A 20,108-nucleotide genomic window follows, 5' to 3' on the forward strand; every position below is an offset into this window, starting at 1 on the left:
GCGTGAATGATGGAGATGGTGGATGGATGGCGGGTATGGGAGGTGGGTGGGAGGCTTACCATATGCCATCAACCCGAGTACAACGATAGAAAGTACAGCTTGTGCCGCGCGAACGGGTAGGATCCAGTTGATCGCCATTGTGACTGTGCCTCTTCCTTTCTTCTCTACTTTTTCCTACTACACTCTTTCCTCTTTCCTCTTCCGTCCTTGTCTCGATCTCCTCAGAAGGAAGTGGCGGAGGCGTATGCGTATAGTATAACGAACGTATCGGTATCGTGTCGTGCCGTAGCTCCCGTCTATATTGCGCGGCGTAGTTCGTGTAAGTATATGTACGACCCGTCAAACAATTAATCCAAAAAGAGCGTCAAGAAGAAATAACCAGTATAGTACGTAAAGACGGAAGTCAAGTCAGAAACTGAGGACACGAGGAAAGAAGGAAAGAAGCGGAAAACGGAGAAGGGAAACCAGTTCACAACACCAACAAGCCCAGTAAAACCAAGCCAGGCATCTCTCATCTATGGATTCCTCAGTCATAGCAGTATCAGTAAGCATCTGCTCGCCCAACATGCCAACATGCCACGCGATAGCGCATTTTGCATTGTGCCGCAACGTGGGTGTCAAAGAATAGGTATGCGTGTCTCGCTGTCGCAATGACCCACGGAACGGCCAACACCCAGCGAGCAGAACTCTATGCGGCACGCCGATACGCAGCTGTGACTGGCTTCATGTGGTGTTTCAGGAGGGGTTAAAGTGGATGGGGTGGGCAATCTGCGACGATTCATGCGACGGACGGGCGGATCGCGGGGCATGTCTCATCGTGATCGCCCCATTGTCTGCATTTGCTCTGCCGAACACCCACGAGGAGCACGCGAGTAGCGTGGATGGCGGGAAGGATGCGTACGCGCGCAGATCAATGGCTATTAATCGTCAACGTGGAAGTTCGCTTGGTGCGAGGTGTAGTTCACGCCACTCCCCGCCGCAACATCATAAAAAACACAATTTCCAGTAACCGGTGTATTACTCCAGCCATTACCCACGCCGTTACTATATCCATCCACCATCGCAAGAAAATATCGTACACATGCTTCATCCCCCCTAACGCTTGAGCTCAAAGGCCGACAACTCGTAAAAAAAGAGTCGTCAATCCGATACCTCACTCATAGCATGCCAGATCGTGAGAAAGATCATAGACCGCCCACACACCCCATCATCCCCAAATCCAGCGGTTCCGTCGTGAGAACACAAGTACAGAAACAGTCAAAAGACGTGAGCATTCCAGCATCACTAGACTGTTTACTGACAAGACGCTCGATGAGTGGATCGCTGGAAGGTAAAGACAGTGGGTATCTGAAAGGAAAGGAAATGAATCTATGTGTACATTGGAAAGGAAAGAAAAGGGAAATCGAAGTAAAAAGGAGAGTGTAAAGTATCTGGTGTCGTAGGCCTGCCGTGGTATATGCGCGCTCCGTGTATGCCTGTGACCATGACGTCGAAGACAAGGCAATAAAGACTTGCAAAGAGGTAATGATCAAACGATACTGCAGGCGCAAGCAGAAGCCCAAATACCTTGAGCAATGATACATGTCAAGGCATTCTCAGCACATGACGCTCATTGCTGTACGAAAAGGTTGCTGTCCTATCACCTCGGTCTTCAACCACGGGGGCTGAAGGGTGCGGCGGCGCGAGTCATCTCGTTGCACTTGTTGACCAGCTGAGAGATGGCGCGAAGGAGCGGGCTACCAGGGGTGCTCTCGTTGAGCTGGATGTATGCGGCGGTCAAGCGCTGGATGACGACGTCCATGATCTTAGGAATAATGTCGCGAATTTCCTGGTCCTGTGATATTGCATTAGCAAGAGCATGATGGGTTTGCAGCGGTGTACTTACGTTGGGGTTGACGCTCTGGAATACAGCGTTGAGCCAGACAAGGCGCTCCGTCAGGTTGCGTCCCAGATGCTCAGATACGACCGCACCAGTCGACAGCGCGAGCAGCGGGCTCACCTGGCTGAGGTAGGCAGGATCGTAGCGGACGAAGACAGAGTCGAAGAGCGCGGCGCTGCGGGGCGACTGCAACCACTGCATGGTACCCATCTCGTAGTTGCCCTCGGACATGAGACGGTGGATAGACTCGATCTCAAGCTCCTCCTGTGACTTCTTGGGCGGGGTACGTGGAGCAGCAGGCGAGTCTTGTACATGTCGAGGAGCTGGAGTCTGGCGAGCCTCGAGAAGCTTTGCGACCTGGGATTGAAGTTCAATCTGATTGGCAGCCATAGTCTGAATAGTCTCTAGGCATGTCTGCACAGTCTCGGTCAACGCGGAGATCTTGAGAGCATCTTCACGGCGTTGAGCATGGGCTTGTCGGAGCTCACCACCGATCTGACGCTCGATCATGTTGGTCAAGTTCGACATAGCGGGGTTGACGACGGTAGCAACTGAGGCAGCGATCATAGGCTCAAAGTTACCAGCAATCTTCTTTGTGATCTGGTCAGAGAGTGACTGGAACATCTGGGGCTGCTTCAGAGATCGGGACACGGCATCAGGAATTTCCTTGGACAACTGCTGGGCCAGGATGGGCTTGAGGTTGGCGCTAAGACCCTGCTCAACGGTAGCAGTGGTCTTAGCCAACACCTCAGGAAGCACAACATTGCGAATGTTGTCACTGACCATCTTTCCAATGACGCCCTCGACGTTCTCGTTGAGTGTGCTGGACACCTGGCGTAGGATAGCCTGCTGATGGGCACCGTTGGCTGCGTTCATAACACGCTTGTCCTCGTCGAAGCGCTTGTACATGATGTCCAGCTCGCGCGAGAAGCCCTTGGTGATCTCAGCCTGTACGACCTCCTCAAGCTTCTTGGCATCGACCTCTGCGGGATGAGCAGCGGTAGGTGCGGCACTTGGGCGTTGGAGGTGCTTGCTGATGAGCTGCTTGGCCCACTCCGGCGCTTCGGTGGTGTCAGCAGCCTTCGACTTGGCAGGCTCCTGCGCAACGGATGGCTCAGGTGGTGCCGGAGACTTGGACTGCGCAGTCGCTTGAGCAGCTTGCGCGTAAGACGGGGGCAGAGCCGCGGGTGCAGGTGCAGGCATACGAGCGGAAGGAGCAGTGGAAGCCACAGCTGAAGGCGCTGTAGAGACTTGGGAAGATGTCTCAGTGGCGGCCGCGCGCTTCTTCTTCTTCTTTTCTGACTTGTCACCACCGTTAATGATAGCTGCGCGAGCTGCGTCTTGCTTGCTCTCGACCTTAGCGAGAGTAGATGCGCGCATCGCTGCTTCGGGGTTGATGGACTGCTTGGACGCGGTGCTGCTCTCCCTCTTCAATGGCTCACGCGCAGATCGGTCAGAGACAGACTTGGGCGCAGGAGTGTCACCAGCAGTAGATGACTCATCGGTGACAGGTTGAGGTGGCTTGAGCTGCGAGATGGTGATGACGCCTTCTTCCTCAGCTTCCTTGGGGTGAATGGGCTCGCCCTCCTTCTTCCAGCCAAGATCGCTTCGTCGGATGCGCAAGACGCAGACACCCTTGGAGTGCATGACGTACAGCTCAAAGAGAGCGGCGTTGTCAGGGTCGTCGACATCAGAAGGTCCAGCGGGCTCGTTGAGCATGTGCAGGCTCCTAATCTGTCCCTTGGAGGCGAAAGAGTACTCCGTGATGCTAGTCATGATGGCAGTAGCGTTGACTGGAGGCAGATTGTTCTGGCCCCTGTCGCCCTTGTTTGCCAGACGGGAGATGTAGGCAGTCTGGCTAAGAGCAGGAAGGTTGTACCTCGGGCAGGAGACGTGGACGAAGAAGATCGAGTTCCTGGTAGGGTGGGCGACAGCCATGATGCCAGTGCGGGGATGGAACGATACACTGCAGATGGCGTCCGATTCGTTCTCGTGAGGCAGGTGAATCTCCTGCACGGCCTTGTTGAGACCCAGGTCCCACAGCTGGAAGGCGTGGTTCTGCTTCATGCCGACCATGACATAACGCAGCGCAATACCCTTAGTATATGGCTTGTCTTTGTCAAAGAAGAAGACGGAAGTGGGCCACGACTTGGCATTGGGTGTGGTCGTGTGAAACTCAAGCAGAGTCTCGGAGACCTCGACCTGGCGAGGAGGGCTGTGAGGGTTGCCTAGGTCTGGCTCGGTGAGGGTACGGATGTCCCAGAAGCGCATGCGGCCGGCCTTGTCGAGTGAGACGATGATGGTGTCGTCCTCGCTGAAAGTGAAGTCCTTACCAGCCTTGCCAGTGAGGATCTTGAGGGAGCGCTCCTTGAGGTACTTTTCCGTGTGGCAGATGCGGCTCTTAGACCGAGCATACTCAGCGGCAACCTTGGGGAAGACGATGTGGATGGACTTGCCCCTGCCAACAGCAAAGAACTCTGGGTGACGCGAAGATGGTTTCGCGCGAGTCTTGAGCTGGCCTCCAGATGTGTTATCATCTTGAGATGGCGACGGGGGAAGCATCAAACCCTGAGAGTCGAGGTTCTCGCCGAACTGGTCCTCGCGAGCAGGGTCGAGAGAAGTCCAGAAGACAGTGCCGTTGACACCAATACCCAGGATGCTCTCGAGCGGTTGTTGTGAGTCGTCTGCGGAGGTGCACAAGGCGATGTTGAAGATGCGCTCTTGGTGGTTCTCGAAGACCTGACGGTATTGACCGTTCTCCTGGCGGATGATGCGGAAGCCGCCCTTCTTGACGAGTGCGTATACGATGAAGTTCTTGCTGGCGGAAACCAGGGAGCGGTCGATCTGGTCAAAGTCCTTCTTCAAGCGAGCAATGTCCATAAAGAGCTCGTTGGCGAAGTAGAGACGACGAGGCGGCATCTGGTTGACCTGGATGGAGGCAAAGGCGCGCATGGGGAACCTGTAGACTATTACCGTCTGGTCCTCACCCTTTGCGAGGCTCTCCTCGGCTTCGGCGGTCTCCCAGTCTTCCGCGACGTTGTCTTGGGCAATCTCGGTAGCGACTTCCTTCAAGGCAGCTGCGATGGGCTTGGGCAAGCTGGCCTCGATGTCCTTGGCTGTGCTTGGGTCGGCAAACTCGTCCTTGATTTCGGTTGCAATCTCAGCCATGACCTCCTGGACCTCTGCAAGCTCCTCAGGTTCGGGGAGAGCAGAGGCCTCGGCTTCAGCTTCAGCGAGAGCGTCCTCGATCTGCTGACCCACCTGCTCGCCCAGGTCGCTCACGGCCTCGGCCACAGTTTCGTGTGTATGGGCAGGAGCGTCGTCTTGGGGAGCGGGCGAAGAAGCATCAACTGCCCTCTTCTTGAGGATCTCCATCTTGGGGGCAGGAGGCTTGGAGCCCTGCTGGATCGGGGTGTTCTTGCGGGGGCTAGCAGCTTCGAGCTGGTCGAAGGGGTTGACGTAGGTGAACTTGGGGGCAAGCGAGGCGGCATCGGGCTGGAAGCGGGACGACTGCTCCTTGCTGTCGGAGCCGAACATCCTCATGGGGGAAGAGGCCCCCGGGGTGTGTACGGTGGGGTCAGACGAGACGTGCTCGAGCTCGGCGTCTGCGAGGTCCTGCGCGAGGTCGTCCACAACCGTTTCAGGCTTGTTGGACGCACGCGGAGAGAGCACGGAGGCAGCGCGAGACGAGCGGCCGCTGGTCTGGGCGGGCTTGGGGTGGTTCAGCAGGCGCAGGAGAAGGTCCTGGGGGTTCTGCTGGGCGGCGGCAGGCGACTGCGCGGGGGCGGCGGCGCTGTGAGAGGGCGTCCTACTGCCCATGACACTGGCCATGCTGGTCGCAATGTCGGGCGCCTGCGACTGCTGCGAGACGCGTCGAGACGGGCCGCCGCCCTGCGAGTTGAAGCGGAGGAGGTTGAGCAGGTTGGTCGACTGCTGCTGCGGCGTGGGCTGCGACACGGGCTCGGGCGCGGGCGTGTTGGCCATGGACGAGTTGGGCGACATGACGGCAGACTGGTGATGAGGCTGCGGGCCGCCGGGCTGGGGGGAGAAGAGAGGCGACGAGACAGACGGGTGCTGGTATCCGTGTGGTTGTTGCTGGTTGCTAGATGCGCCGCCGTTGAGACGGGCAAGCAGCTCCTGCAGGTCCGACATGGTGAAGGAGACTAGGGCAGATCTGGGCGGCGTTAATAAGTGAGAGTGGATATGGGCGCGCTGTCACCGCCGCGATGGCCAGCACAGTGACGCCATGGACAAACCGACGTACTTTACTCAGGACCCAAAATTCGAGTGCGCGGCCGAAGCCCAGGTGAGGAAAGCGCGAAGCTGCCGGTGACAAACAGAGAAGGGACGAAGAGAAAGCTGACGAGCAGACGGGGGCGTGTGGTGACGGGCTGCGGTGATGCGCAGAGGTCAATTGGTGATGCAAGAGGAAGGGCGACAGCTCGACGTGATATCGCTGGCGCCGCACACGAGCTAGGCTAGCGTATTGGGAACTTGTGGAGACGGCGCCACTCACTTGCCCTGCACTCACCACATCATCCATAATTGACAGCTCAGCGTCGAGTCACATCAATCGTCACATCTATTACCTGGCGTCGATGGATCACTCACGTCGATATCGCATGAGTTTCCGCATTGACTGCAATGCGTGCAGACTGGACTGGAAAGAGCGATACAGGTCCAACGCGAATTGGCACATGCCAAACTTCATTTCTTTTACAACCAGTTGACCTTTACTTTTGCCCTCCCATACCCTGCATATTATCCTATCAGTCTTAGTCCGCAATTTTAAACTATTATATCAAGCTAATGTAGGAAAACACTGAACACCCTGGAGCCTACGTTGCAATTAGGTTAAGCACTTTGCAGGTTGTTGTCTTAATGTAGTCTGCAGACCTGGTCAATACTTTTCGTGTATGAGGTGATAAAACATTTGTATACAAGACATTATAGCCAACGATTGCATTCGAAAGTCCATTCTCCGATATCCACCACCCCCATCTACCATCTAATCCCCAATCCCCGAAACTAGAATACATAAGAATTGAACAACAACACCCAAGCACATCTACCGGCAGTCACCAAACCCAGGCTGGCATCCAAACATCTTCATGCAGGACAGCAGGCTGTTTCCGCAAATGCCAGCGGGGCTGCAGCAGTTACCATAAGCAGAGCCCTTGCACGTCTGCTGGCTGCGCGCACCACATAAGCGGTTCTTGCTGACCTTGAGGCCCGCGGCGGAGGAAGTAGCGGCCGGGGCGGACGAAGTGCGTGTGCTGGTGGTAGTTGCGCGAGTGCTGGTGCTGGTGGTGACGGGACGGATGGAAGTGGATACGGTAGTAGGTGCGGCGGTCGAAGGAGCCGCCGTGGAAGGAGCAGCGCTCGAAGGTGCTGGGGACCCAGAAGAACCAGCGCAGTTTCCGAAGAGCGGGTTGCAGCCCGTTCCACAGTAGTCAGCCGTCTTACCGCAGAAGCCGTACTGAGAGCAGCACTCGCCGTCTGCGAAACCAACGCAGGTAAAGCCAGATGTGCCACCGCAGGAGCCATCAGTCGTAGTAACGAGACCGCTGGGAGCAGATGTAGGAGCAGACGCAGATGAAGAAGCACCGGTAGCTGCTGGCTGAGAAGCACTGCCACTTCCAGATGAAGGAGCAGTGCCATTGTTGCCACATTTTCCGAAACCGGCCTGGCAGCCTACTCCGCAGTGACCGTCGGTGTTTCCACAGAAGCCGTAGCGGGAGCAGCATTCGCCTTGGGCGAAGCCTGCGGGGATGTCAGTTGGGGGTGATTGTATATCCAAATTAAGAGGTCGTACCGAGGCAGGTGAAGCCAGATGTGCCTCCGCAGGTGGCATCCGTGGAAACGCCCGTAGGAGTGGCAGCAGGTGCAGCGGAACTGGCGCTACCAGATGTGGGACCCGCGACAGGAGGGGTGAAGACAGACGTAGTGGCTACGCGACCGGAAGAAGCGTCTCGGTACCAGTTCGCCTGAGGCTCGCCCAAGCACTCGCCCAGAGTAACCAGCTTGTATCCCTTTGCCTTCATGGTCTCAATCATGTAGCCAGTCAGGTTCTTGGCGGTCTGCTCGTGGATGTCGTGTGCGATGGCCTGGAAAGCGTCCGTCTGGGGGTTGCTGGGGTCGATGGCCTTCTTAACGTTGTCCTTGGCGTTCTGGATCTTGTCCGGGGTTACGTTGTTGTAGTCGTCAGTGTCGAGGTCGAAGTATGAGACGACGTATCCTAGATCAGCGAGGTCCTTTTGGCATCCTGAGGCTGCAGTGCAAGAAGAGTAAGGCGGGCGCATGTAGGTGGGGAATTTTCCCATGATGTTGGCGAAGGCCATCTACAATTTGATTAGTACTTCCTTGAATGGTTCAGATTATAATATCATACCTCGTTCCTGACCATCTGGTCGTATCGCTGTTGGCTGGTGATGGCGCTAAGATCTTGATGCGACCATGTGTGACTGGCAACTTGATGTCCCTCGGCGATCATGCGCTTGATGGTAGCAGCCCACGGCTTGCTTGTGTCGTCAATTGCGCCCTTGTTGATGTTGACACCGGTGACGAAGAAAGTGGCCTTTGCTCCTGCAGCTTTGAACTGATCCAACACACCCTCAGTGTAGATGTAAGGACCGTCATCGTATGTGATGGCAATCGTGTTTGGCTCAGTGCAGTCGTAGATGCCCTCTCCACCGTATGGCTGGTTGCCGAGCTTGGGACGAGCAATGTTGCGAGTGCTGCCTCCAGTAGGGAGTTTGTTGGCATCACAGGCAGGGCCGTACTGGAACTGGCAGTCGGGTGCTTCACAGTAGTCACCTATGAAGATCAGCATTGGTCTGTCAAGTTGTACCCGAATACCTTACCTCCTTGACCACAGTAGCCTTCCACAGAGCAACAGTAGCCCTCGGCGCAGCTCGCACCGCCGTTGTTCGGTCCGCACCGACCATCAATACCACCTTGACGTGCCGTCAAACGTAGATTGGGCCCTGCAACGTGCGCCGCATGTCCACCAAGAATGTTCCTGCTCCTAAGTTGACCAATCTCTCGGGGTCCAAGGCCAACAATCTTCGGTACAGGGAAGTCGCTGTGAGCAGCCACGAGGGGTGCGACCAGAGCCGCAGCGTAAAGTCCAGTGTAGCGCATTATGATAACGTGTTTCTCTCTCCACCTAAAATAAAAGTCCTAATCGTAGGAATAAACGAGTGTAAGATCAAAAAGATCGACCGATATTAAGTCCGAACAAAAGGTAAAGACGACACTGTAAAGAGTGAACAGACGCCTTTTGACCTTTTCACAAAGTGAGCAAGGAAAAAAAGATAGACCAAGAGGAAGCAACAAAGGGATGTGGGTGCGAATTCCATATAAGAGGCGAACTAACTACCGTATGCCCAGACATTAGAAAAAGATGCCCACGACGCCCGTGAAGCGTGTAGTGTGCTTGGCTATGGGACGGGTCAGCCGCCGCGCGTGTCAGATTTGGTCGAGGCTGACACTGAGACTGCGATACAGGAGGTAGCCCGCTAGCGGAGAGTTAATAATGTAAGTCTTGACAGGGAGTGTGCTGTGTAGGAAGATGAGTAAGATGAGGTCTTTCATCGAGTCTACGACAGACACTCAAGCGCATGCGGGCTTCCACGGCATCAGCCTTTCTCGGGATCCGGACATGATTCCAGCTCGCAACGCGCGTATGGCACAATGTCGCGAGGGAGCATGCAGGTGCTGTCTTCGCTTCGGAGGCTTTGTGGCGGTCATAAGCCAAGACATACCCCTGGGTCGTTGCCAAATCGGGCGTGTAGATCACGTTAGCGCCCGAGATTTCGCGTAGATAGATCCGTGGTCCTGGCCTTTGGGGACGGCCCAGATTCCGTCGCTCTACTCCAGACTCTTTAAATAAACCGGCGGGTTGCCTGACATGAGACAGCTGGTACGTGGATGGCCTTGATCTCACGTGTAGCTCATTCTGAAGTCTCTTGATGCAACTTGGTTCTCCACCGAATTTCCTGAGCGAATTCAGATCGACGCGATGATGCTGACATGTGCGGCCTCGGTGCGATAATTTTCTCTGGGCACATCTGCAGCGGTCAATACTTCGGCGCCGTTGTCTCGAAACACGGTGTTGGGTTCGGATGAACTGATGCAGAGTTCCCGCGGTTTACCCAGCACTGCTGATCAGTAACTGAGTTGCCACAGCTCTCCAAGAACGTCTGGCGAAAAGGCAAAAGCTAAAAGACTAGGCGTGCAGCTTTAGGCGAGGGGCCAACGGTTCGTTTCCTGAAGTTTGTCGCGGAATGAACTCTGTCGTATTTACCGTATTGCGCGGCGATAAAGGTGATTACCTAGCGATGTTGCGCAAGGTATCCACGGATAACTCTGATGTCATTACGCGATAACGAGATGATAGCCGAGAATGTCAGGTGCAGCTGAACCACACTCGCACTCTCATCTTGTGGAAATGATGTGACTTTCTTCCTTCGCTTCCGGACTATCGACAAACGCCATTCCTCTCGCTAGGCTTCGGGGCTGTCGTGACACTGTGTTCAGCAGCACGGACGTGGACACCAAGCAGCCTCGTGTGTTCACGTTACCTATGCCTTCCGCCACGTTTCGTACCCGCCAACATCGCGCGGAGAGCGCGTTTTTCTGCTTCTTCAATGATTGGTTGCTACAGCACGTCGTCTGATGGTTCTATCGGAGCTTGGGTTACTACAGACGCACTCCAGAACAAATTCCCAAGGACCACGTAATCTTGCTCAGGGTTAGGGTCTTGGTTGGACACGGTCTCGACAGACACGCAACGCCATCTTGAAGATGTAACCCAGTCCGATACCCAAGTTCGATATCAAGATACACCATGAACGTAAATCGGACGATACCCCGCGACAGACTACCCCGCGAAGACTCACTTTCCCCGGATCCGCAGCAGTCTCGTCATGTCGTTCGAGCGGCTCGTTCTGTATCGATGAACGATAGTAATCAGGACGCGCCAACGCACCAAGACCATGGCGCAGTATTCCAGTCTCAACAATACATGATTTGTACAATCGACGCCTGGAATGAACACTTGGCAAGCCCATTGACATCGGCCCAATGCGATCACTTCTACGACGAAGCAATCTCGACCGTCAACACTCCGCCAGCTGAGACCACGGGTGGCTATAATTCGCATCACATTCTACCAAGCAATTCATCAAGGTTGAGCAGCCGCGCTGTTCTTTCGTAGCACTAGCGCAGCTTCCTAGTCCCGATTCTTAGCGGGTCCGCTGAGTACACAAGGAGTGTGACATGGAAGCATCAGACTTCGTGCCAGATAGGTTCAAGCATATAGTGGGGGGCGAGACCAGAAGTTGACAGGTATCCAAGACCCTGTTAAGCCAGTATCCCGAATTGTACATGTGCTAACCTGTCGCAATGAAGATGTGTTAGCGCGATATAGATACGTCCCTCTGATGAACAGCAGGCAACCATTCGTCTACAGCGCCAAATTTTATAGGAACGGCGCATGAATAGCAAGTGGAGACCTTGTTGGCGAACGACTGTGACTATGTATACAGCACTGGCAAGTCAACCCGCCGCGACAGAATGGATTGGCGCAGGATATACCGCAGGATGTCTCTTTGTACTACAGGAATCGGATTCAATGTAGTGGGGTCTGATTGTACCAGCGCCTTACGGTCCATATGTGGCGCGACAAGAGAGAGCGCAAAACCCCCTCCATCGACGATACAACACTGGCAAGGACCCCCGCCATTTCGTGATGCATCGGCGCGGTGCAGATCGAAGGAAGTCTCTTAACACTGCAGGCAACAAACTTCATAGGAAGGTGTCTCTGTACCAGCGTCGGGAAGTTTTTCAATGGCGCACCAGGATCAAACACGGGAACCCCGATTGGATGTCAGCAATGCGAACCTGGATTTGCTACCAAGCTACTGTGAAGATGAGAGTGTTCATGTGATATCCTTCAAGAAAATGGTATGAAGCAGTTCCATTTGAGTATGAAGTCTTCGGTGCAAGCAATAAGCCGCGCCGGTTTAAGAGGGCGACAGCGTTACCTAGTAGATACCTGGGTAAGTGACTTAGTTTTCATCACCACATACACCATCGGGGGAACATGTAGAGATGTGAAGAACATGGTAAGACTAGAAGACCTCATATATGTACGTGGACGTGGTGGCTATCTTGCGAGTGCCCGCACGTGATAGCCCGTACTCCACCGCCACGTGCCGGGCTGCACCGCGATACCGGAGCTCTCTCACCTGCAACCTGCAACAGCATCAAGCAGCGCATACAAATACAATAGCTCTCGCACATCTCCTCCATCACTCTTTCAACCCACTACTTCCAACTTCTTCATCTGCACCATCATCTGCACAAGCTCTGACTAGTATTGCAAGAGCGCTGCCCAAGCAAAACCACTTCAGCAACCTACAACACCAGACAATTCCTATCGCAAGTGGTGACGATCTCCCCAGACGCCGCCATGGCCGGAAATGGCGCGCAAGTCAGCGCGCCATCTCCAACACCAACAACAAGCTCACCACATTCCATTGATGACCACGCGCCTTCCACACCCAGACATGGCGCACCTACGGCATCTATTGATACCAGCTTCCCGTCAAACACTCCTGTTGAGCAGAGCATCGCGATTGAGCCCACAAAGCCTACCGCGCCTGCTCCTCTCGAAGTAGCGCAAACGATAGCCCTTCCACCATCCGCAGCATACCCCACACCTGAGAACGCGGACAGAGGAAACAAGCGACATGACGTAGAGGTAAGTTCTGGCGCAATATTCGTAAACATATACTGACTTCGTAGGTGAAACACGGAATCGATATCAAGTACCCAGTCGCAATGCAATCATACGATCCCCAGGGTATGAACTTTGCGGAATCCCACCTGAAGTCCTGGACAACAGAACAGATGGCGAAAGAATACGACAGGCTGGCCGAAACATATATGGCACTCAGACATGAACACATCTCTGCCCTTGTCGACCAAGACAGCAACGAGAAGAACGCATGCCGCCAAGTAATCGACTCGCGCCAATCTCTCTTCAACGGAGCGCAAAAGCTACTTTGGAACTCCGAAGCAGCGTTCGAAGCATCGAAGGCGATTGCAGGAAGGATCTGTCAACCATCCATTTGGACTCACCCGCAGACACAGAAACAGTACGCAGGGAAAGCACCAGGATCCTTTACACCACAAGAGGCACATAATATCCTCAATTTGTACAAGGACGACTGCATCCAAGACTTGAAAGGCGTCACAATGGCAGCTACCGGCGCGAACCTCAAAGAGTTTAGTATTGACGAGACCATCGTTATGCACGCGTACAATCTACCCGGCGATAGATCGTGATTCGAGAAGATCGGTGACAATTGGAAGGACGTTGCCAGAGATGTACTGGTGGAGAGCAGCATGGATCTCAGCATTATCGAGGAAGCCCCACTCCGGCGCCAAGTGAGCTTCCCGTCAGCACACAATGAGCCCTCGCACTGGGACGTTCCCGTATCATTTCCAAAGGACGCATCGAATGCCATGGGCGATGTGTAAAAGCAAGACAAGGACCGGGAGGGTGAGTGGTCAGACGGCGCCGAAGTTGGGATGAATGTCGCGAGATATGTCAAGGACTTCGTTAGCTTAATGCGCTATATATTTTAGTCGGGGTCCGCGGAGTGATGCTCCATCTTGGAAGGATCCTAAAAATACAATTGGCAGGCTGCTACATCGACGTTGTATCCGACAAAATTGCAGTTGTTGAACCCTCCTGCTGACTACATCAACTCCCATCATCTACAAAACCACTTCAGTAGAGCACTGTGTTGACTACCTCTAACGCTGACGTCGATGAGTTTAATATTGCAAGACTAGCGTGCCAACTACACAGGTGTTGAGGGGAAGGTCGCGCTACTCCGATCATAGCTGACGATCTCCTGGCTACCTTGGCAAGAAACTTCTAGCGACTGATAATATAGTGAAGGTAGCAATACTACCTGGGTACCTCCTGATGTAACCAGCTTCTTCTATCCTTCGCATGGACAACGCCTGGCTCAAGACTGATCCTGTTGTTTCGAACCAAACAGTATTCCTACCAGCTGACAGTCACGGCACCATTACGCCTGGGAAGCCGATGAAGTCTGGTGCGCTGAATCCTCACCTGCGTGAAGCGTGCATCGACGCGGGCTATTCACAACGCAATACAATGTATTGCTTTCGTCCAACACGTATCACCGAAACCAAACATGAACATGGAGAGGCGGCGGCGCGGGCAATTGCAGCACATGCCGACGACTCGAACGCCAACGAATACTACAACACGGTCGGCGTCGGCGACATCGACATTTATTCCTACATACGAGGCAGTGCAGATGAGCCGGTGAGACGCAAGAAAGATGTTTGAGCAGGCAGCTCAGACAGGATACGTACAGCATGAGAAATACGGGATCATGCTTCACGCTGATGTCGAAGACCGGTTGCGCGAACGCGAGCGAGAACACCCCGAGTTAGTCGAGATAGTCCAATCCTTCAAAACAACGATCGACGACATGCGCGAGTTTCTGATACGGAAACAGCGGCGATGATACACCCAGATCGTGAGGCTATACCGGCAGTGTCACTGGCGCTTACAAGGTCATGTTAAGGGATGGAAACTCTGTAGCTGAGCTTGTCCTTAAGGAGCTTGGGGCTGTCTCCTACAAGCGAAACAAGGTACTGAAGAAGATCCGCAGGAGTATACGGAACACTATACTGGAAGAGCCTGCCCAAGAGATGCGATCTTTGCCGAACATCTCCACCAAGTCAACAACTACAGGAGTGACCGCCGGTAAAGATGGCGCACGAAAATCGATCCGCAAACAGGCCAAAGATGCCCAGACCGAGCTCAAGGGTCTCCACTGTGAGCGCACGAGCGCTCTCGAGGCCTTGAAGCGGCGCAACGAACAGAATGAGATAACGGAGCTGGGTGTTGATCAGGAAGAGGATCTAGACGTGAATTCGCTCGAGGAAAATGACGGCAAGCAACACCCACGGGGTGAGCCGTTGCATTGGCAGGATTTACTAAAGGAGGACATGAAAGTGAACATTCCTGATGGGGTTGAGGAATGCGATGCAGCTACGAACGAAGTACGTGTAGCATTCCTGAGGGCATTCGTCGCGCATACAAGTCAGGCCATCTCTGGGTTGAAGTGTTGGCTCTGCCAGTTCGATCAAATGATGTCGCAGGGCGCTAAAGACAAGAAATGGAACCTTGCGAAACTCGAGAAATATGTAAAGGGGAAGGTACACATGCGCCGCGAGCAGGTTTATAAGGTCGTTCAACGAGTTGAAGATTGCCGGATGCACAGGGAGCGCGTCATGTCCCTTGTTCCCAAACTGGTCGTACCAGACCGCAGCCGGGTGGCTGGTTCACCTTGAGCGTCATCACTGAGAGGGGCTGTGATTGAAGGAGGAGGCTGAGGAGAAGGAGGTAGAGAACGATGGCGATAAGGATCCTGATTTTGAGAACTTGTGAGAGTGTTCTAGAAGTCAGTAGTGCGTGGAAGATACAATGTGTTATCTGCGAATGCGACGGCCTTACTGCTCGGTCACATCATCAGAACGAGCGCAGTGCATCTACGATATCGTGTATCATCTTCTCCCACCTGCTGCTGTCTTCTCTCTCTTCATCCACATTGACACAGTTGGTATATTCCCGCGTTGAAGTCACTACACTCGGCGCCTCGATATGTCTGCATAACCAAAACTTCGTGCTGATCTGCGATGTCTTTCCATGCCCTGCCTGGCTGTTGCTAAACTTCGGGCTGGACTCATTCAGCTGGGCGCGTTGGTATACTCGCGCAGTCAGTATATCTCTTAACATACCTATCTTGTCTGTTTGTAGATGTTTTGTGTATATTTTAGGTGTGCAGGTTATAGCGCTGGAAGAAAACAGCGTGCCACAAGTACCTAGACTAACGGTTTGATGTTGCATTACTGACAACCGTTCTACTTGTTCTGGGGGCTGCGAGAAACATAAAATTCTACTTTGAAGCTAGGCCAACTCGTAGTTTGCGTCAGTAGCCTCTTGGGCTTGCTTATGTTCGTTCTTCATATACTCGTGCGCAAGTCTTTTCCACACTGGAATAATTAAGCATAGCGCGCTTCCTACGTTGTGCAGATGGAGCGTAGAGACGTGTCTTTTAGTCGATCTTTTTATTAACGCGTGGTATACATCCTCCATGCGAAGTTAGAAAAATGTGGCGCGTATGCTAATGCAAAGCGAAATCGCATGCTCAAACATAGTTATACGTCCTGGAACATGTTTGGTAAGACATAGGCGACAGATTCTCTTCGCGCTGAAGCATAGCGGTAGGTCACGCTGATTAATATGAAGAAACCCAGTACGGCCTCTTCTCCGCCTATCTTGATCATGACTAAACGCCGTGCTGGTTCTCTGAGTTTCGGCGCTGTTACTATACTACAAAACACTCGCTAGCTTTTCATACAATACCGTACCTTTGCCCTTGTACTGTTAGACATTTTCTATTATTAGAACGAGTTGCCACGGGTAAATCGAACGGCAATCGTTCTGGCGCCGGTTGACGCCATAGTCTGCTTACAGACGTGAGCTCTACCTGCATTGCACGACTGTCTTATTAAGTCTCTTGAGTGCGGCTTACTTCTATGCTATGACAGACATGCAAGCCTGGCGAAGAGACCCCTGTAGTTAACTCTTGTGCCACTTGAGACATGTTCGAGAGCATAGCCCAACACATCTTGGCCAAGGTGTTTAAGGCGGTCTTCTACTTCACATTGTTTTCTGCTATCACGCATCTAGCGCTGGTAGTTAAAGTCTAGGACGCTGCTTACATCCCCACAAAACATCTTCATACCAATTTTACACTCTCTAGGATTACACTACCTGGAATTACTTTGCCTTTACCTGAACAGAATTCCATATAACCTGCCGCCGTAGAGGTATTCGCGGTTTCTGTCCTCGACAAACCAGCAGTATAGAAGACGATGTATACTCCAACACTCGTAGTACAATTCAGTCCGTAAAGGTCTCGCTACTATGCGTACTCTAACTCTAACTTTGCTACTTAGTTTGTACACTAGGTACTAGTTTGTATACGCCTGCCTTCAAAGTTCAATCACGATCAAAAGCAGCCAGATCATTGTAGTCGTCAGATGCAGATTCTTACGAGCTCTTCGATACTAGTCGAGAGCTATATCAGTCTTGGATACCGTTTCGACGATACTCACTTGCTCAAATGTTCCTTAGTTATCGCAACATCTTATCCATCCTTCAAGACTCTGTCTCGATCTATCAAAGAGTATTGCAGACTTCTGCGTTATCTAAAAGCACGAGGTCAAGTTCTTTCCTACAGGGGTGGACATGTCCACGTCGTTAGAAGTGAATTGAGGGACTGACAAATCCTGGGCGAACAGGCAGAACGAACATGCAGGCTTCTAGATCAAATACTAATACGCAACAAGGCTTTTCTTCCGTCGAAGCGGAGGGGCCATTATCTTGAAAGTGGGTCTCGTTCGTGAATACCCCTTCGCGATGTCTTACACTATCCCCAAATCTTACTAGACCTCCTGACTTACCAAAACGAGCCTGATAACTTGCTCGACACGTCGATTGCCTTGGATTATCTACGAACCAATTTCAAAATCCTCCATCAACAAGCAGCTCTTCGAGTTGCAACAGCGGCCGCTTCGGAGAAGTGGTTCCTCCCAAAGAAGGGGTCAAACCGGGCTTGTGGTTTAGTGGTATAATACTCCCTTAGCATGGGAGTGGTCCAGGGTTCGATTCCCTGCAAGTCCAGCTTTTTGCGCTCCTTGAGGTATAGGATGGGTCGTGGTTGAGGTGGTGAAGCTTTGGGAGGGGGGTGGTGGACATGGGATGAAAGCTTTTTCTTTTGGGCCGGATGTGGGGGCACCACGACACCACCCGACTTTTTGCACGGGTCTAGAACATCAAATATCTTTCCGAGATTTCAGGGTCTACGTTAGGAACACGAACATCACTTTGCGAATGCTGTTCAACGGTGGTGCTGCATGCGTGGAAACATTTGATGTGTACGCTGGTTGGCATTGAAGGCGGCAGAGAGCACTCCGCAACACCACGTGAACTGACTCCCACCTCGACATCTTAAACTGATACCAGATCTCTAGATCTCCCGCTGACCACCTGTTCGTGCCTCGGCATCAATATTACATGCAGCCACGTGTGCGATCGTTCGGTTACTCAATCTTTCCACGCCAGGTTAGCTGCATATGCATCCCGAGATCTGCACGAGGCCTGTCAAGCGATGCTTCCCCTTCCAATGACGTCGCAGCCGACTTAGGTACCATGAACAGCAGTTCCAATCACGCGCATGTCTGCAATGTGCTTGAAATCAAAGCCCTATTGTTCCGGACCCTTACAGGAACACAAACCACAGCGACGCCGTCCCTGATTTCGCGCAAACACCAGACCCACCTTGAAGGCAAGAATGAACGGTGAAGCTAGACCGTATTTCGCTTAGACTAGCGGCAAGCACAACCCAGCCCGAACAGATATTTTCAGCAGTCGACTTTGTGCCCCTCGCTCTCTCTCTCCAACGATCCAACCCCTCAGCTTCCGATAATCAAACAATTGGTGGTGTGCGACTTTTGAACGACTATTTCAATACCTTTTTAGAAGACAATCATCTTCTAACGTCACTCCCTTACCCTTTCGATACTTCGGTAAGAACAAAGCCCGACATCACGGCATGGCGCGTGCGGACTACAGCTAACACTCACCAGTCTTCCAACTCTACAAAATGGATTACCAAGCACCTGCTCCCGCTGCCGGTGGCCGTGGCTGCTACAACTGTAAGTTGATTCCATACCCACGATGTGGTGACACGGTCCGAATGCGGCCCCGCTTTGTATATCAGATCGCGAGAGCGTCACGCCTCAGGGTCCAGCGACAGGTCCAGATCGGTATTCAAGCGCGGAGACCACCATGCCTGACTCGGAACTGCATCTTTGAACACGCGCTGACCATGTCCAGGCGGAGACTCCTCTCACCGCGCTGCCGAGTGCCCCACCAAGGGTACCCCAACCTGCTACAACTGCGGCGAGAAGGGCCACGTGAGCCGCGAGTGCACCTCTCCCCAGGCTGAGAAGACCTGCTACCGCTGCGGTGGCACCGGCCACATCTCGCGCGAGTGCACCAAGGACGGCGGTGCCCAGATGGGTGGCCGTGGCGCCCCCAGCCAAGAGTGCTACAAGTGCGGCCAGGTCGGTCACATTGCCCGCAACTGCTCCCAGGGCGGTGGCTACGGCGGTGCTGCTGGCGGCTACGGCGGCGGTCGTGGAGGCTACGGCGGTGGTGCCGGTGGCTACGGAGGTGCTCGCCAAACCACGTGTTATTCGTGCGGTGGTTTCGGTCACATGAGCCGTGACTGCACCCAGGGACAGAAGTGCTACAACTGTAAGTACACAGCGATGAACTTGGAAGAGCATGACTAACCTTTTTCAGGCGGCGAGGTTGGCCATCTGTCGCGCGACTGCCCCCAGGAGACTTCATCTGAGCGCGTGTGCTACCGCTGCAAGCAGCCCGGCCACGTCCAGAGCGCCTGCCCCCAGTAGGGTGTTCCAGATGCCGTCGATGTTTTGATCTGGAACGAGTTTCGGACTTCCAAGTCGCTCTGATAGCATGAGCGACGTTGGAGATTGCGCCCACGATGTGACGAATCATCGATATGCTTACGATTTCTTTTCTTGTATATTTTCATTCAGCGGCTCGCTGCCGTTTTTCGACGCTTCACGAAAAGCACATCGTCGCCCGGGCATGATTGGACGGCCTTTTCCTGTTTTGGCTGTACGTCAAGAGAGTTGGTTATGGGAAAAAGTCTTGATCCAGGAAGAGCGTTTGGTGGGAGATACAATGTGGGTGGATGGGAGAGCGGATGCTTGATGCGAGCAATGAATGAAGCAGTGCGTGGTCTGCACGACGACTGTGGCTGTAGGAGAGCGAGGTGTTCTCTCGTTTTGGCGGATGACTGGTGTCTGGGATGCGAATTAGCAACTGAGAGCCGGCTGAGGTTGAATGAAGAAACCGGAAAAGTCCCCACGATTGGGTGGGCTCCTCAACTTATACTGCGCCGTTTTCATGCACCGTGATGGATGTGCGCTAAACTAGTTTGTCACGGTGGGTGGGATGCTGCCATGCATGTACTCTTGGGTGGCTCCGTGATGTCACACTTGGCAACTG

The 20,108-nt window shown here is 53.4% G+C and overlaps 5 protein-coding genes and 1 non-coding gene across 6 annotated transcripts; 4 read left to right on the forward strand and 2 right to left on the reverse strand.

The window, feature by feature from the left end:
• Nucleotides 1-1,651: 1,651 nt before the first annotated feature.
• Nucleotides 1,652-6,127, reverse strand: J4E90_007860 (uncharacterized protein; the record flags this gene model as incomplete). The annotated part of the gene is made up of 3 exons (XM_051437391.1): nucleotides 1,652-1,834; nucleotides 1,886-6,053; nucleotides 6,123-6,127. The coding sequence occupies 3 exons, from the start codon at nucleotides 6,125-6,127 to the stop codon at nucleotides 1,652-1,654; spliced, it is 4,356 nt and encodes a 1,451-aa protein (XP_051289137.1).
• An 820-nt stretch (nucleotides 6,128-6,947) lies between these two features.
• On the reverse strand, nucleotides 6,948-9,022 carry J4E90_007861 (uncharacterized protein; the record flags this gene model as incomplete). Its single annotated transcript, XM_051437392.1, has 4 exons — nucleotides 6,948-7,642; nucleotides 7,695-8,220; nucleotides 8,271-8,695; nucleotides 8,743-9,022. The coding sequence occupies 4 exons, from the start codon at nucleotides 9,020-9,022 to the stop codon at nucleotides 6,948-6,950; spliced, it is 1,926 nt and encodes a 641-aa protein (XP_051289138.1).
• A 3,334-nt stretch (nucleotides 9,023-12,356) lies between these two features.
• J4E90_007862 (uncharacterized protein) lies at nucleotides 12,357-13,429 on the forward strand (the record flags this gene model as incomplete). The annotated part of the gene is made up of 3 exons (XM_051437393.1): nucleotides 12,357-12,647; nucleotides 12,692-13,206; nucleotides 13,273-13,429. 3 exons carry the CDS (start codon nucleotides 12,357-12,359, stop codon nucleotides 13,427-13,429), a joined length of 963 nt encoding a protein of 320 aa, XP_051289139.1.
• Nucleotides 13,430-14,421: 992 nt separating this feature from the next.
• On the forward strand, nucleotides 14,422-15,289 carry J4E90_007863 (uncharacterized protein; the record flags this gene model as incomplete). Its single annotated transcript, XM_051437394.1, has 2 exons — nucleotides 14,422-14,429; nucleotides 14,488-15,289. The coding sequence occupies 2 exons, from the start codon at nucleotides 14,422-14,424 to the stop codon at nucleotides 15,287-15,289; spliced, it is 810 nt and encodes a 269-aa protein (XP_051289140.1).
• Nucleotides 15,290-17,615: 2,326 nt separating this feature from the next.
• Nucleotides 17,616-17,687, forward strand: J4E90_007864. Its single transcript has one exon. It is a non-coding gene; the product is annotated as a tRNA-Ala (tRNA).
• Nucleotides 17,688-18,669: 982 nt separating this feature from the next.
• On the forward strand, nucleotides 18,670-19,483 carry J4E90_007865 (uncharacterized protein; the record flags this gene model as incomplete). Its single annotated transcript, XM_051437395.1, has 3 exons — nucleotides 18,670-18,721; nucleotides 18,903-19,325; nucleotides 19,374-19,483. 3 exons carry the CDS (start codon nucleotides 18,670-18,672, stop codon nucleotides 19,481-19,483), a joined length of 585 nt encoding a protein of 194 aa, XP_051289141.1.
• Nucleotides 19,484-20,108: the final 625 nt, after the last annotated feature.

Source organism: Alternaria incomplexa (genome assembly GCF_024043165.1).
Source record: "Alternaria incomplexa strain BMP 0042 chromosome Unknown scaffold_11, whole genome shotgun sequence".
Taxonomy (NCBI): domain Eukaryota; kingdom Fungi; phylum Ascomycota; class Dothideomycetes; order Pleosporales; family Pleosporaceae; genus Alternaria; species Alternaria incomplexa.